Source organism: Dermacentor silvarum, chromosome 5 (assembly GCF_013339745.2).
Source record: "Dermacentor silvarum isolate Dsil-2018 chromosome 5, BIME_Dsil_1.4, whole genome shotgun sequence".
NCBI lineage: Eukaryota > Metazoa > Arthropoda > Arachnida > Ixodida > Ixodidae > Dermacentor > Dermacentor silvarum.
The window spans coordinates 23,898,459-23,916,374 of NC_051158.1; the positions used below are offsets into that span (position 1 = coordinate 23,898,459).

Sequence of the window (17,916 nt, forward strand, 5' to 3'; positions counted from 1 at the left end):
CAAACATAGTTACACATTGAGGAAAATTAGAACTTGTTCACCTTTATTTCTATCCATGGAGAGTTCATTTGTACGAAAGAATAAAGAAATGTGTGAGCAGAAACTTCAATAGTATAGTGACCTAACTAGTATAACTGATTTCTGCACTCAGCACAACTTAAATCTTGCTCCAGCATATAAAAAACGCTACGTATAGGTTATGCATGAAGTTTTCCATGCCTAAATCATAATTTTGAGGTATTGCACTCGGCTTAGCATATGCGATACGTTAGGCATTATAGGGTTAAGGGATGTGAGTAGGCCCCGGCAAAAGCAAATGCTTTGCATACTAAATGGCTAGGGAATGAAAAGCAGATTGACATCCACTCGAATGCTGCCATGGCAGTGTTTCATTATCTTTGTTCCCGAGCCAGGAGTGATCTTGCTTGAACTGAGAAAGGTTGAGAAAGTTGTATGCACACAATTACATATCATATGCAGCATGTACACAACAATGGATGAGAGACAAGAACACAGGACAGGCACGCTGTCCTACTTTTTCTGTTGTTTGTATGTGCTGTATAAGATATGTAATCATACCAAGCCAACTATCCTGCCAGCATATCCTTATCTATGGCTGCATTCGGGTGCATGTTAACTAACCCATACAGTGGACGAAAGTACGGTCACCTCGGCAACTGGCGTTCCTCTGAGAAACAGTGGTCTGAGCCAATATCTCGCCCGAGCTCATGTTTCAGCATCCAGATGCAGTGTGTTTGTTTAGAAATTGGTTCAGCTTGACTGACAGTTGATTAAATTGATTTGATGTAGAAGGGCACACTCGTCCAGTTGTAGTCAAAAATTGTCGCGACAACTGCACTACAAATGCTGCAGTCCGGCAAACAAGCTAAAATTCACTTGTGCCAATGAAGCCAAAAAATTTACAGCGGCTGCGTTTTGTAATGATTTCTTTTCTTTCTGCTCTTTTCTTATCGCACTTCACGCCAAGTTGCTGATACCATAGTAGCATGTAAACATGCTACTATGCAGGCGTATTCAGCACGCGAGCCGTAGAAGTTGACGCCGGCTACTACAACTCACATGCCGGCTTGCCGACAGGGTTGCCAATATAGTCATGGTTGCCGATCTTCATGCGAACTAGCCAATTCTGGCAACCGTGACTATCCTGGCAATTATGGTGGCATGCGAACCATTGACAGAAGGCAGAAAGAATGGGTAGAGAATCGCTGCAAAATGTTGGCCCTGGTCGGTTAAAATTTTTGGTCAAATGAAACTACTTGCAGCTTCCTTGAACTTGATTAGACCGAGTTTAAGCAGCAGACTGACAGCGTCAAATCGACAAGCCGATGTCGGCGAGGGAGCTGGTGAGCCTTCCCCAGCTGTCGTAGCCTGTTTAGTGTGCCATTCAGTGTCGTCGACTCACTGTGCGTCTCTTTCTGTCTCTTTCTCTCTCTCTCTCCTCACCTCTCTCCTTTCCCACCAAACTCGCTGACACCCTTTCCACCATTCCCCACTCATCAATCTCCTACGCTGCTGGCCATAAAGACACGAGGAATTATGGCTGGGGTAGGCAATTTTGTTTTTTGTCTGTCACAGTTTCGCTTCTCTCCTCTGCCCCTGCGAGGGTTGCACAGATGCGTTGTTGAATCAGTCCTGCAGTTTCTTTATGACGCAAGAAACTGCAGGAAAGAGCCACAGGAGGCCTCGTCTTAGCATTGAAAGATAACTTTTACTGCCGCAGCATGTGCAAGTGATAATGCAGGAAATGACGCCATTTTAAGGTCACCCATGCACAACAAATGCTTCGTGGAATCAAAATAAAACAATGCCGACTCTCGTCATTACCATCTGGCCCCATTACCAAGCACCATGCTTACCGTGTCCAAAACCGAGCTGACAGCGTCTTGCATTCCTTCACCTTAGCTGTTTAGCTTCGATTTGGGTTTAGTTTAGCTTCAGTTTAGCTGGTTGTCTTTCAGACAGCATCTGTGCACCTTTGTGGGCTTTCTTTCATTCGTTCGTGTTGCCATGTTCACATTGACAGCTTTAAACATGGCTGCCGCAGTGTGTGCTACTAATAGTAAGCTGTCTGCTTTCGCATGCCTGTAGTACGTGATCATGGCATCTGCTCGCATGTGTTTGTTGCGGTGTTGCTTTTGGTACTTCTGCACGATACACTGACTGGCTTTTTTCATTGTTCTCCACTCTTTTTTGATGCCACGTCTTAACCCTGAGGACACGTCTTAACTCTGAGGACTGAGGGTGACACACTGTGTCACCAATTGCCAACACTGATATTTCTGCTTCACACTTGCATGTATGTGCTGATTTGCGGGTTGCCAGTTCGTTATAACCACATGTCCCAAAGCACCGTGTGTTGTTCAGTTTCAAGGCATCGTAAACATTGTTGAGAATAGCAAGAGAGTTGTTCTCAAAATGAGATAGCGACTTGAGGGAGGGTGCAGCAAGATGTGTTGTTCTCGAGATTGGGATTTGTAAGGGGGGGGGGGGTACTGAAAGGGAACACGGAAACATGATCTTATGTCATCTCTGTTCGTGTGACTACCATCACACTTAAATTTAAGTGTCCCCTTTCCTTGTTCGGCTACATTTTTGCTAAAGTTTAACTGATGTAATGCTATACTACTAGCTCGGATAAATATTATTGGAAGGATGGCCATTGTGTCGCAACCACGGCATAGCAAAGGTTTTAGCTGTTGTTTGCTGGGCCTTGGTGATGGAGCATCAGCACATCTCGATAATGCACATTCACTCACACACGCTGAGGCTCGTGCCAACCAGACAAACGTCCTGAGGAAAGAGAGGACAGCGTGGCAGAGAGCCACTGCATAGTCAAGGCATCCGCATGCTCTTGGTGGTGTCACGTCCGATGCCCTTTAATGTCCTAAGTTTTCCTCGGTGCTGTGAATCACACTTGTAATGTTTATGCAAAAGCATTTAACGTCTTCCTTTTAACTGCTTTACCCGGGTAGGTCATTCCATACCACGGGGTTTTCTTTCTTACTACAGATTTTTTTTTTTTAATTGTCCTTAGCTGATTAGTGCAGTTGCTGCCTCATGGCCGTGGATCACTTGAAGTAGTGGACATCGCTTGAACATGAGGATTATTGAAATGCAATTAGCCATTTGTCAAAGCTGCTCTGATCTTGATTAACGTTCAAATTGATTTTGGGCACGTGTTGCAGTTGCGTAATTGAAGCTCAGCAATAGTGAAAGAGTCGTGCGCATTTATCGGTGTCCCAAGACTGCCTCCAGTTTAAAGATATCCATCCCTGAAAGTACAGTGAATGGAATTTGCGCTCCGCTTGCTGTATTCCCAAAAAGCCTTCTTCATGTGCTGATGGGCAAGAAACGGCAATGTATGTGTGTGGCAAGCAAAGGTAAAGGGAATGTCAATGCTTGCAACCAAAAAATATCTGGAACATCAATGTTTGCACTGATGGACAACACTAAGTGGAACAGCAACATATTTCACTGCAAATATTGCGGGTGGATATCTTGAAACCAGTGCTATTCATAGGATTACCTCTACATTGGCATGCCTTAATCACTGACCAGCTTCTGGTATGTAACGAGAGCATGTGCCCTTAATTAAGTACTTAACTGATTAATTAGTTAGGTTAGGTAGTTGCACATTGTGATTAGTTGCACAAATTATGTCGACCTCTCCTAGTAGTTCAGCTGAATAGGCAGTTCTGGGCTATCTGCTGCAGGTGATTCTTTTAAAATATGTAGGCAAAAATAAAAAAAAAAAAACACTAGCTGGTATGGTGAGATGCTCTCGCTTCAGTGCATCATTCCATTTTTCACTTCCGTTGATGAAGTTAGAGAATTTTTATGTTTATAGATCTTGCTTGGTCAGGGGGCACAAGTTCATTGGTTTCATTCGTAGCAAGGAAGTCGCATTGCTTCCAGATAATAGCTTCTCGTAACACATTTGCCGAAGTGATTTTGTTGTGTTGTTTTATATTCTTCAGTACTCAGTTTTTTTCCATCAATTTAAGTGCTTGACCTGTGTTTGTCAAGAAACATCTTGTTTGTCTCACTATATTTTTCTCCTGATTTCTGACCACTGACCATTTATTTGACCTTTCTGTTTGGTTCCCCGTATATGAATAGCACAAAGCAACTTTTCTGATGCTATGATTTGATTGCATACAATTCCGTTTGCATCAGTGTGTGTGCCGTGTCCTCGCATGACTGCTAAAGACTCAGTTGTGTGCAGTGTTCACAATAGCTGGCTTGGCAGATCTGATTTCTGGCTTTTCTTTATTATTCGCATGAGTCACTCTTCTTATGCGACAAGCTGAATGAACTTGGTGTGATGTGCTCTTTGGCTGTGTTGACGTTTGTGCCGTGTCTTAAACGCAACAGCAAATGGACATTGGCTGGGAGTGCTGCTCGTCGGATCAAAGCTCAGAGTTTGATTCCAACGCATGATTGATGCACTTGCATTGAATATCAACAATATCGACTTGTATTGTTACACCCCTGCCACACGGGTGCAAAAAATGACGTTAAGTGACTAATGGCTTCAATTTTTTAATGTCGTTATATTGGGTGCCATATATGTAAACTTAATGACGTTCACTTTTACGTTTCACTCCTAACGACTTCGTCACATTTCTTTACCCGTGAAATGCAAACTAAGACTCTGTCACATTTATATACCCGTGAAATGAAAAAGCCTGCGGCGGGGGGGAGGGGGAGGCACTTGTGTGTCGTGCTTTGGGTGCAAGAACCCCAGGTAGTCAAAATTAATGTAGAGGCCTCTACTACAGTGTCCCTCATAGCCGCCATGTGTTGCTTTGTGATGTTAAACACAATCAATAAATCAATCAATCAATCAATATTATCTACAAATCAATCAAACCACTTTGAAGAGACAAACTTTTACATTTGGGTGAAAAATGTTCAGGCAGTGTTTAAGCATACCACCATCATGGCGGTTGATTGCAATAAATATTCATGTATGGCACCACCTCTGAAAGTAGCGGCATTAGTGAGACCCGACACCATTTTTTCTTTAGCTTGTGTGGCAGGGGTTATGTCGTATTTCATTTGTTGCACTGTCTAATCATTAGTCTACAATGTTCTGCGTGCGCGTGATTCCATTTGTTGCCAGGCTGGGTTAAGCCCAGTGGAGTTAATTCACTACCAGCACTTCTGATAGTTCGATGTAGAAGGACGGCTCTCGTAAACAGAGCTTCAAAGTGCAGTGGACACTATTCTGGCTGCAGTTCCCAAGCCCAGTGACAATTCTCGTTCTGGCTTCTGAAGCAGATTATACACTTGTAACCTATACAGACAGAAATGCTAGAGGAAGATTAGTTTATTAACGTAGTTCTGTTGGCCCTCCACAGAGGGGCACCACTTTGTATATACAAAACACCACGCCACAGGCATAATGGCAGTCTGGGTACAAGGTGCCACTGATCATGTTGCGTGTCATTCTTCAGGAATGCCCGTTTGGTTTGCCGCTTTGTCACCGTTAAGGTTTCACATTGAAATGCATCATAATTAAATCTTTTATTATCACCAGTTGATGTTGCCTTTTACTTTATCAATTGTGAACTGGACGTACTACTTCACGGGAGCTGGTACTGTGTTCTCACAGCGGCAGTGCCAGTACTGTCTGACGTGTGTGCGACTTTCTTGCTTATGAAAAGTCCATTTTAAGTAGACATAATGCCTTTATTACATCCATGACTTAAACCTGTCACTCTGTCACTTTATGCTAGACTTAATATTTGCCTTTATGAACCCACCGCGGTGGCTTAGCGGATATGGTGTTGCGCTGCTAAGCACGAGGTCGCGGGATCAAATCCCGGCCATGGTAGCCGCATTTCAGTGGAGGCGAAATGCAAAAACCCCATGTCCCATGCGTTTGGGGCATGTTAAAGATCCCAAATGGTCACAATTAATCTGGATTCCCCCACTACGGCGGGCCTCGTAATCAAATTGTGGTTTGGGCACATAAAACCCCAAAATTCATTCAATATTTGCCTTTATAGTTCATTTAATGCATCTGACGATAGATTATGCTCATCTTTCTAGGCTTGAACAACTGTAAATGCCGTAGAGAGATGTCTCTGTGCAGTTTTCATTTAGTAGTAGCAGTAATTGGCATTACCATCAGGACAACCCTGCCATGTAGAGTGCCACTTGACCATGCCTCAAGCATTGCTGGCCAGGTCTAGCGTGACATTAATTGTCAGTGCAGGTGAACCGTGAGCTTTAGTGATTACTGTGCGTCTGAGTGAACTTATCAGAAGTGCTGCTAGTCGTTTTGTGTTTAGCCGTGCTTGGCTTTGTTGTCAGGAGGTTAAACACCGAGACCATAAAGTTTTAACCTTATATTAGCCATTTGGGCCACATGTGGCCCCTAAATTTAGTCTTTGTAGCCTCGCAATTGGACTCTTACACGAACACTTCATGCAACGAAATCTGAACTGCATGAAATATGAATCGGCAAGGTGCCTTAAAGATATTTTATCTGTAGCACATTGGTGGGAGTGAAGTTGATAACATGCATGCATATCTGACACTTTGGAGCTGGCGCTTGCCTCCCTGCCGATTAGGAGGTGATTTCGACGTGGAGGAAATGGAATGTGAGCCAACCGGGACCACCGAGGATGGGTCGCCGATCCGTCAGCTGTTGGTCAGGACCGGGGTATGACCCAGCGCCGCCTGTCGGGCTCCGTCTGTGGTCAAGACCCAAGGTGAGTAGCACTGCTGAAAGCCTGCCTTCTTCAAATATCCTGTCTTTCGACACACTTTGCAAGAGGATAGCTATGCAAAACTTTCTAAAGTTCATTTATATAATAGTACCACGAGTGCATCTTGCACGGGAGTTGTGCTTGGCTAGGGCTTTTTTTTTTTTCTGACTTCGACGCACAATGTGAGTGTGCTGAACTGGTCTGGTTAGTGCATGCTAAAGGGGATTGAGCAGCACAAAAGATTTGACAAAGTGTAGACAACGGACACAGACAGACGACAACCATAGACAGAAGGTTAGTCAGCACCGTGTCTGTAGTCTACGCTCCACGCCAGCTTTCGCGCTGTTCGACCCCCTTTAAAACAGAACGAGGCTTTCCCCTCTCGCGTCGTATGGTTTACGAAAGCCCCCCCTCCCCGTGTACGCGTACGTGCAGGTACTGTGAGGAGCCGGCGTCGGTGTTCCCTTTCGAGTGGCCCGACGACATCACCAAGTGGCCCGTGTGCCGTCGCTCGCACGCCAGCCGCAAGGTGCCCGACGCGCACATGTCGTGCGAGGTGGTCGGCCGTCCCTGCTGCATTGGCGTGTATGGCGAGTGCCACATCACCACCCGCGACTACTGCGACTTTGTTGGCGGGTTCTTCCATGAGGAAGCTGCCCTCTGCTCACAGGTCGGGCACCGCCACGCTTTCTCTAGTCTTCTGACAAAGTTTAGCAGATTCATTCATTACTATAGCAAGCTTGATGTATTTGTTATTATTATTATTGTCATTATTTAGGTAGCATTTGACCGTATAGCTATTTGTGGGAGCACAGTAACTTGTCTGTTGAATCGGGAAATTTTACCCAATCATCACTAATGCCTTGTGATTTGTCTCTTGAGTAAGGAGATCAGCACCACTGATTGGTAGCACTCTGTATAGTTTTTGCATTTCGCCTCCATCGAAATGCGGCCGCCGTGGCCGGGATTCGGTAATTTATCTCTTCAGTCAGGATATTTGTGCCAATTATTGCTAACATTTTGACCTCAAAGATGATGAGACCAGACAAAAGCCCATTTTACCATTTGTTCTTTGCGAATGTAGCGTACGTGCATATACTGCGAAACTTCTTCATGGTGTTCTGAACGTCTTCCCTTCAGACCTGCTATCTTGTGTACGAGGATTTTTATGTATGTGATACAAATGTATACTGTACTTTTGCACACACTTTTTATACGAGGCTTTTATGCACGCTATGCTGTGTAGCTTACTACACACTCATGTTTGGGTTTAATAATGTTGTCTACACGCAGGTCTCCTGCCTAAACGATGTGTGCGGCATGATTCCATTTGTCAACCCTGAAGTGCCTGACCAGTTCTACCGGTTGTGGACTTCGCTGTTCCTCCACGCAGGGTAGGCAGGCTACCCCTTCGTCCCTCAGCGACATTTTGCGTGCCTTACTTTGTTCCCTCTTCGACTCCACAATTCTTTCTGGATTAACCGTACAATGTGGACAGGGTAATTTTCTCAAGTCAAGCCAATTGTTTGCTTGCAGGAAGGATGCAGTAATAATCCTGCGGGAGGCAAAGGCTTGACACCTGCCAAGGTCTTAGTCCCTAGACAAGAAGCATAGCCTGCAACAGTAGTGATAGTATGGAGCATACAAAACAGCAGATGTACAGAATGAATTACATGGAAGCATGTGTTATAAACTTGTGGAAAGAACAAGGCTGGCAAAATGGGAAAACATTTAAGAAGGTTCGTAGTTACAGGCAGCATCATCAATTCCATACTTCTGTTAGCTGTGTAAGTACTAGTATAACAAATTTTGTAGTAGTAATGCTGGATTTTTTAACGTTAGCATATCTGTGAGGTTCTGTATGTAGACGTGGTTCGAAAAAGATCGAAGATGGTGATAAAAGGCTAGTGTTCATGTTACCATGTTGCCTTCCGCCCCCTTTCCTCAGATATTCTTGTTCAAGACATGTATTATGTGCGCTGTTTGTCTTGTATATCCACCGGTAATATAAATGGAAGGCACCTGTGCTAAGAAAAATTATGCTTTTCGTGGAAACGTTGTTACAAGTGGGCAAAAGTATTTTATGGTAGTTTGCAAAGCCGTACAAAGCAGCGGCCAGTCTTGTGATCCAGAAATGCCTGTAGTACCATCTCTTCATGTTCGGTTCTTTCGGCTAACCTCTGAGCTGTTTCCCAGATCTATGCTTACAGATGGTAAGCTGTGCCGGGCTGGCACAGCTTTTGATAAGCATTCCGGATGCTGATGTGTGACCCCTTGCCTGCCTTATCTGTGCAGGATCTTCCACCTGTCGATAACTGTGATAGTGCAGCTGTTTGTGATGCGTGACCTGGAGAAATTGGCGGGCCCTGTGCGCACAGCGGTGATCTACATGTGCTCCGGAGTGGCCGGAAACCTGGCCAGTGCCATCTTTGTTCCATACAGGGCCGAGGTACGTGCAATGCTTTTGTTTCAAGAAGCTTGGTGGTGGCTGCTAGGCTATTTGAAGTAATTGAATGTCCTTATTTCAACACTCTTATGACCTCATGAATTTGAAAGTGATGAGTTGCTGCCTACTTTTCACCTGCACAAACCGTCCTCTTCGTGTAGTAAGCGTCCCATATTGGTTGCAGCCACCTATTTGTGATCACAAGAGAGCAATGTACAGCGCTAGCTTGAACTGATGTCATCTGTCAATCTGCCATCTACCAGCCACGACAAAGTTAGCCTTGAACCAAATACTAGCCTTTCAGTTTGCTCTGCCTCTTAGCATTTTGCTTTGTTGCGGTGTTTGGCATCCCTGTAACCTTGGCTTTCGGTTTTCCTTGGCACCGCCCCTCCCCCCCCCCCCCCTGCGCAGGTGGGTCCAGCGGGCGCACAGTTCGGCCTGCTGGCCTGCCTGTTCGTCGAGGTGATCCACTGCTGGCAGATGCTGAAGCGGCCGAGTGCCGCCCTGCTCAAGCTCGGCGCAGGCGCCGCCGTGCTTTTCCTGCTGGGCCTGCTGCCGTGGGTGGACAACTATGCGCATGTGTTCGGCTTTGTGTTTGGCTTCCTGATGTCGTACGCGCTGCTGCCCTACGTCTCGTTCGGCAGCTACGACCGGACGGCCAAGGTGGCCCTGATTTGGGCCTGCCTCATCGTGTCGGTAGCCCTGTTCGTGGGGCTCGTGCTGCTGTTCTACGTGCACCCCATTTACGAGTGCTCCTTCTGCCACTATCTCAACTGCCTGCCCCTCACCCGGGACCTGTGCGACAGCCACCGCATAAACATCACCCGCCAGGACACGTGATCGTGGCCCCTCCCCACCCGTTGTCGCCCTTGCCGGTGACTCCCCGCCGCGGCTTCGTTGTCGCCGTCGCCACCAAAAGCCGTTGCCGAAGCCTGCACGCGCACGTGCGGACGTGTCTCGAAGAGAGTTCTCTCTCTCTCTCTCCCAGTGTCGGCCTTTGTTGAAACGAGGCTCGCGTCAACATCTGAGCAGTGCCTGTGACGGTCGAGAGACCGTGCGCGTGCGGAGAAGGAAGGCGGTCTTGTCGCGTCGGTTAGATGCAGCAATATGGAGCGTGAGGCAGTTTAAGGGCACAGAACAGCTCGGCCAGGAGAGCCAGGGCTTAAGTCGCTCGCGAGCGTTGCGAAGCCGAGTCGTTTGCACGAGCGAGTCTCGCTCGTTTTGCGTGTAGGAGTCGGTTTACCAATGCAGCAGTGATGAAAGGCAGTGAGTCATTGCCATCTGCGGATAGAACGGTTAACAGTGGTGGTATCACTAGAAAAAAAAAAAAGAAACCGCTGAAGTGGTCATCAAATGATGTCGTCATGGGACTTACTGAGGCCGGTCGGGGTGTACCAGTAGTTGCCGCAACTGTGGTAGCGAGTATTGTCGCATGTGAGAGCAGACGACACATTCCACGTGCTTGGCGCGGGTTGGCCTCGGGCAAGTTCTACGACGAAAGCGTTCGACAGCCACTCAGGCTGCACCTGTGGCAATGGTACAACAAACGCCACGTACTGTAGGAGCAGGAGAGTGGCACCTGATACTAGTCCGCCTATGAAGTGGTTCAGAAATTGGCTGCACTCACGAAGTTAAAAAAGAAAGCAGCGTAAGGATAACTTATTGCAAAGGAAACCAGGAAGTTACCTCGAACTGTCAGAAGCATGTTGGGCCACCTGCACGATTGCTCCTACACTGTCTTCTAAACAGTATTGACGGGTGTTGCAGCTGACTTAACAGACGACTTCCCATGTGCCTTGGTCTCGAAGCAACATGGGAAAATGGAGAATCTGCAGGGGCAAAGTGCAGGTAAACAAGTGCCCGCAGAAACTGAAAGTTCTTGGCTCTTCATCATGTAACGGTGGGGACGGCAGAGGACAGAGTGTGGTCACAAGGCTTGATTGTGAGCTCGTGCACGCTATCGGCGAGTCTGTTGGAAGAAAAGAAAGTTTCGCCAATGCCGAGCTTGCGTGCAGCGTTCAGTATTTCGATGAGAGATGGCGCAAGATCACTCTCTCTTCGACTGGTGAGTCACAAGACTTAGAGCCGTTGCAGTCGCCGTCAGCGACGGCATTTGCGACTGACAGGGTTGCACTGGGCATTCCAGACTGTTTCACGAAGCAAGCGATGGGTCTGTGAAAGTTGCTGTTGTTTTCTCTTCTTTCTTTCTTTTATATAGCAGGACTATCCTGCAAGGCGAGTGATGTTGTGCGATGTTTGTCTCATGGCTTTGCTTTCGAGAGTGACTGTTGTTGGGAGGCCGAAGTGATGAGAAGGCGCTGCTGGTCGTGTGTGAGGAAGCTTTGAAGCGAGACTAGCGAGGCTAAAACGAGGCAAGACCTGTTGGAGCCTTCAGCGCGGAAGACGACGATGCAACTCGTCTTCCAGAAACGCCATCCAGCTGTTAAGCGTTGGAAAAAACAAAAAGGACGGAGTGATCGCTCGGTTGAGAGGCACGGGCGAGAAAGGACTTGTCGTTGTGCTCGCCGAAGCATACTTGTATCTCTGTGCAAGAATTTGCCTGCCGGCTTCTGCAGGCTTGTGTTCATTGATTGCGGGGGGGGAAATGGCAAACCTTTCCTCCGCACTGTTCCTCTTTTGTTTTCATCCCATCTTGTGCGTGGTGATTGTACAGGGCAGGATGTGGTGGACTGTGGTGCTTGGTTGACAAGGACTCCACGATGCAGGATAGTATACTTGTTCAACGATCCCAGTTTTCTTCTTTTTTTTTTTTTTTGCTGTGGATGTTCTTTCTCAAATGTGCGGTGGTGACGTGTTGACTGTTATTTCACGCCGGTTTCGAGATGGAGAGAGCTTTGCAACAACGTCCTTTTTGTTGGCGGCGATGTGGCGTCGTGTGTGTAGCGTACCGTATTTGGCCTGACGTCTGTGGATCATGCCCCCCACCCCCTCCCCTTCCTTCTTTTGCCCTGCCATTTTTACTGTTATATACACGGTTTGATTTGATATTGGAAGGCCAACCCTGTTGCTTTTCTTCAACTACAAGTTTTACAACGCGTTGTGCTATGCCAGAAGATGCAATTCAGTGAGTTGTGACAACTTCGTTTTTCTTGTTTCTACCTGAGCTAATAGTGCAAAAAAAAATCTATTAAGTGGCTTTTACTGTCAAATTAGGTCACAGGGCGCCTTTATTTCTTCTAGCTTTTGTTTTTAGAGTTATATAATTGTGATATACTACTGGTTATATTTAGTAGTTTGTGTTTCTATGTTTTTAGATGTTTATCGAGGAAACTTCCTGTTGATTCTAGTCAGATGCACTCTGACCTCCCATTGTCGTATGGCTTATGCTGTTGCATGTGATGCCGATCATTTTCAGTTGTTTGTGTTTTAATCTTGAAAGATAGTTCCGGTAACACTAGTCTCAGTTTGTGACAGACTTTGCACAACCAAATTTGATAGGCATTGCCTGACAGGCCTTGTACTCCAAAGTTTGTATGACAAAGTTTGACAAACCTTGAATGTCATACCTCATTATGACGAAGCTGCAACCGACACAAACGTACCTTCGGTTTACTTGGAAATTTTTCGTAACGACACATGCCGACATCGGCAGAAAAAAAAAAAATCACAATTGGGTGTGCGTGAAAGAAATGTAAGCCTATTGCCTCTGACAGGCCAGTGAATGGCCTATTGTCAATTTTGATCACCCGTCGGTGGCTTTACGTGCTCAAACATTGCACGTGAACAATAATAAATTACAAACGCACTGGTGCACCTTCGTTAATATGAAATAGTGCAACCGATATGATCGCACAGGATAGGCACGTTGGCTTGTTGTCTACAGGCCAGCCAGACCAAGTGATTGGCTAAAACCTAAGTGATTGGCAAGTCCTGAATCGAGTTGTTGCAAGAATGAAGTCATATAGAGTATCTCCCGCTGAGTATTTGACATTTTAGTTACCAGAATACATACATTAAGCTGCCAAGTAAACAAATATTTGCTTTGCTGTAACGGATATTGTCTCGGGTTCCATCATTTTTGGTTTTGTTTTAGAAGTAGAATACTCATTGAAATGAAGCACAGCAAACCAAATTTTAGGTTTACTTCGTTATAACAGATTTGTTGTTGCCATGTTCAATTACATCCGAGGTTTGATTGTAAAACAAAGTTTGACAAACTTTGCACGACAAAGTCAAACTTTCTGCGACATAGTTTGACAGCAGCTTTCGTCACCTAGGTACTGTTATTGGGTGCTAAAACGCTTGCTTTTGACCATACAACATTCTTGAATGTCCAAGAACTACATAACGATGTTATTAGTGTTGCTTATTCTACCTCATTAATATTACCCCTGTTAATTACGGTACACTACTTAGTTTTAGCATCGCTTAGCTCATTGTAGTTTGATCCACATAACACTTTGTGAGCTGTTTGCAGTGACTCCACAAGTTCTGCGTGCAAACACATTAACATTACACCTAAGTTCTGTCTTCCCACGTGTTCTACGAAATCTGCGCGCTTTTTGCATAGATAATTATTTTTTAAACTTTCGATCCCAAAGATATTCTTGCTTTTTTCAATAACATTCATCAGGAAAACTGTTCATTCTTTCAATCAAATGATATCCAGCAAAACCGCAGGCGGTGTTTCCCAGTTGTTATCCATATGACTTTTCCAGATTGTGTAAAATGCATAAATTTCAGGCCTCGCTACGAAAGTAATCGTGCCATTTGGTGATTTTGTTATGTCTAGGACCATGTACATTCTTGCTTTCAATATTATTGGCCGTAATGAGGTACAGTGAAACGGAAAAAAATTAAGTGCAAGCGAATGGCAACAGGAGCAGCAAAATGGCAGTATGCGGCACTGACGTGCAAGAATCGGACAGATAGCGAAGGTGCTCAACTCTTGCCACGTCTGCAGTGCGGGGACGTTGGCAGCTGTCGGCAACAGCATAATCGATATGGAATCTATTAATTTCCCAACTATTATGCAAAAAAAAAAAAAACTGTGGTATTGTTGGACTGTGCATGCAAGTGTTTCAGGGCAGTTGTTGCTAGTTAAAATTTTTTTGTTTTTATGGAGTGCGTGATAAGAATCATTCAGCCCTCACTGCATGTTATATTATGTGCAAAATACCACAGACAAGGGAAAATGCACATGGCCACATAGGTGATTTGTGTGTTTTTTTTTTTCGTAAGCTGCGTGCCCCCTCGTGATTTGTTGGGTGTAAATTGGCAGAACTTCTGCCACTGATTGTGCAAGTCACTGTGCACACGCAAATGCTACTCTGTTAACTCAAGGCTGTTCAGTGATCAAATATGTCACCTTTATCGCGGGAAACGTTGAAGAAACATTACTTTTCTCGATTTAGCATAATGAATGTAACATGAAATGGTATTTAAGGTCACCAACATAATATGCACCTGTTCATTGGCATAATAAGTCCTACCTGGTTGTATGGTCATTTAGCACCAGTAGCAACAAATGTTAGGGCAGAACTCCTTGGACCTGTGCCGATGCCTAAGAGAAGACAAGCCCTTTGTTGGACACTCGGAACCAAGACCTTTTTTTGCACCTGCATTATCATGTCTGCACCTGCTTACAATTCCATCGGAGCAGTTTGAGGACTTTGCAGACTTGTTTGGAAGGAAACGCTGGAATTTTTTAAGCAAATTTAAATTTATCTGGCACCTTCAGAATGCTGCAGATAAGATGCAGGACTCAGCTCACGTAAGTTCTCATCGTGATGGCTAATATCCGTGCCACTGATGCACATAGCATGACAGTGAGTGTTTAATGCCTTAAGTTTAATGCTGTTAAATTGACGATCATACGTACAAACTTTGCCTAATGTAATCCACAACTTGATGACCTTGCCACAACTTATTTGCCCGTTGACTGCGTGTGCATTTGCGCACCGTTTATACTGAACAGGCATATTTCTTGCAACGAACAGCTCTGTATCAGGCAACAAAGTTTGTAGTACTCATAACATTCGGGACATGTTTTTGTATGGGTATCAGCTGTTTATATCCTTGCTAACAGACTTGATACTCAGTTCCTATGTGCTTTGCTTAAAACTACATCGTCAACAATGAAATATATATTGATTTCCGTAAAATTGTTTAAAATTTATATTTGGGTAATATTGAAACCATTTGCAAATTATGTTTTCTGATTAGATGACAATGTTCGTGCAATATTTAGCCATATCAGAATTTTGAAACTTGAAGGCATTAAATCGTAGATGTGTGGCATCACCTCTGGAATTAACACAGTATCAGGCTGTCTCCATAGTAGCACAATCTTTCAAGTGGATTTGATACTATGTGCCTTGCTTAAAGCTACTTTGTCAACGGGGAAGCGATAATGAATACCAATTTCCACAAAATTGCTTTGTTAGGTTTGAGTTGCTTGAAACTACTAGTGAAACCTCGATAGAACGATGTTGTAGTTGCAGCGAAAAACTTTGTTATATCGCAAATTTCATTAAATCGAGGTTCGTTATATCGAGGTTTGACTGTATTTACAAATATTAAATATTTTCAGATTACAGGACAACATTAGTGCATTATTTAGCCGAATCATGATCGTGGCACTTAGTGACATGAAATCTTGATATATTGATTTATTACACTTTACTTCTTGGCGAGTGTTCGTTTTATTCTTCTATGTTCATTCCTGGACAGACGGGTTTCTGTCGAACTCTGGATTAAATCTTGATATGCGGTCCCACCTTTGAAATTAACAGCATCGAGCAACTTTAAGGCATTAGACATTATCAGACTCCGTGCTAATGTGGCAGAGATGCAAGCTTGTTTGAAGGACAACCACTGAATAACAGTTTCTAGAACTCTTCTGTAAGTAAAAAAAGGAATGATGATTAGTCAATCTGACCTCCCAGTTCTTTCAGTCGTCTTTTCGTCATCCCAGCATGACCCGGTGCCTGTAGCGGGGGAAAAACAAAAAAAGACACTGTTGCTACTGAGACCGATTGTCGGAGGGTATTGATGACCAATTGATCGCACCTCCCGTCATTCCGAGTTCTGTCCATTGTCTTTCCGTTATCCCAGTGCGAGACTCAGCGCCGACGACTGTAACGAGACTTGATCGTTGGATAGTGTGTTGCTGTCTGGGAACGAGATATTTAGGACGCCTACATTCGCCTCTCCTCTTTTTTTTTTTTTTTTTCTACTGTCACTGTGAAGTGAGCGTTCGTCGAACGGATGAGGAAGCTAGAAAAAAACGCATAGCTTTTTTTTTTGTGTCTCTCTCTTTGTCGTACGAGTGGTAAAGAAGCGCAAGGCTTGTATAAACATGTACACAGTGTATATAGCGAAACCGACGTAACTAACCAAAGCAAAAAAATAAAAAAACACACCACCTCCACCTTCAACCCTCCCCCCCCTCCACCCTTCCCGTTCTCTACTGAGGGCACACCAGAGTTAACAACATGACAATGGGCGTGCCAAGCAAGCAACACGAGACTGCGTCGGCGAGCGTTTTTTTACCTTTCTATACGAGGAAACGTGTTGCACCTGTTGCGCGGTGCCGGTGACAGCAACCTGCACCGATGATGACTCTGCGTGTTTTTGTTGTTTTCTTTTTTTCCATTCACTGTTGGACGCTGGCTGACCGGTGGTTACCAAAAACAAAAATCGGGCGGTGGTTTGAGGTCGAAAAAAAAAAAAAGTGACACAAAAGCAATGAGACGCTGGTGAAGAGATTAAAAAAATGAAACTACCCCCTCTCCTGCAGAACCGCCTCTCTCTCTCTTTCCTGAGAAATGTTCTCGGTTGTAATAAATATATTTTAATAAATGCACACAATTGAAAGCAGCACTGGTGACTTCTTGGCTCCGTGTGTCGTCATTTCATCAGAGCTTTCTGCCAGAACCCGAGGGCAGACAAGAAAGGGTTGGGTGCTTGCAGGTTGCTGGCTCTAGCATGACACTTACCTACACTGCATTTCATGCTTAGCAGGCTGCACTGTGGAATATACACAAGTAGTGCAGTCACACAAGTTCTGGCACGTTTTGCAGCGCAGTTGCTTTTTATCTGCAACGCTTCGGCGGAATAACGACATCACACATTACAACTGCAACACGTGGACATAAGGTCACATCAGACTTGCGTATTTGTGCATCCTTGCACTTCCAGTGTGCGGTGTACTGTGTTTGGTTGCGAGTGCAGGCAGTGTGCTGTCGCCAATTGTTGCGAAAATGCCTCACTTCGCTCGTTCAGTGGTAAATAGGTTCAGGTCTGCGATGCCATTAATCTAACAACGTCATATCTTGCTACATGAAAGTAAGTTTCATCAAATTACATGAAACAAACATACATCTTTCTTTCATTTAGTTTTGAATGTAATCAGTGAGAGAAGTCGAGTCTCCATAGCGTTGCTTGCTATGTATGAAACAGAGTCCAGAAGTTGTCGGGAAACCTGTCTAGAGGGCTCGAACGCCGAACTTTGGACCGCGCTGGTGCGGTCTACCGATAACACCTGGTGTGAGGTAGCTTGCACCAGGGGATGCCCATCCACACTGATGGCACTGCATTAATCTCTTTTGCCTTACCAGTTACCAGGCTTCAGCAGATGCAACCGCCTATGATTGCTGGCGCCGGTGCCACAGGGCCAACAGCTGTTGAAGCCTCGGTAACCGGCAAGAACGAAAAAGATTTGGAAAGTTCTACCAGTGTGCCAGGGCTTGCTCAGATGCAAGCTAT

The 17,916-nt window shown here is 45.0% G+C and overlaps 1 protein-coding gene across 1 annotated transcript in view; it reads left to right on the forward strand.

Annotated features, from left to right (window-relative positions):
* LOC119453082 (inactive rhomboid protein 1-like) overlaps nucleotides 1-17,038 on the forward strand; it is a 45,374-nt gene extending 28,336 nt beyond the window's left edge. Inside the window, 7 exon segments of the mRNA XM_037715075.2 lie at nucleotides 1,546-1,566; nucleotides 6,603-6,656; nucleotides 6,658-6,743; nucleotides 7,176-7,410; nucleotides 8,034-8,134; nucleotides 9,036-9,189; nucleotides 9,598-17,038. Coding sequence (XP_037571003.1) covers nucleotides 1,546-1,566; nucleotides 6,603-6,656; nucleotides 6,658-6,743; nucleotides 7,176-7,410; nucleotides 8,034-8,134; nucleotides 9,036-9,189; nucleotides 9,598-10,026 — 1,080 coding nt within the window. The 3' untranslated portion in view covers nucleotides 10,027-17,038.
* The last annotated feature ends 878 nt before the right edge of the window (nucleotides 17,039-17,916 follow it).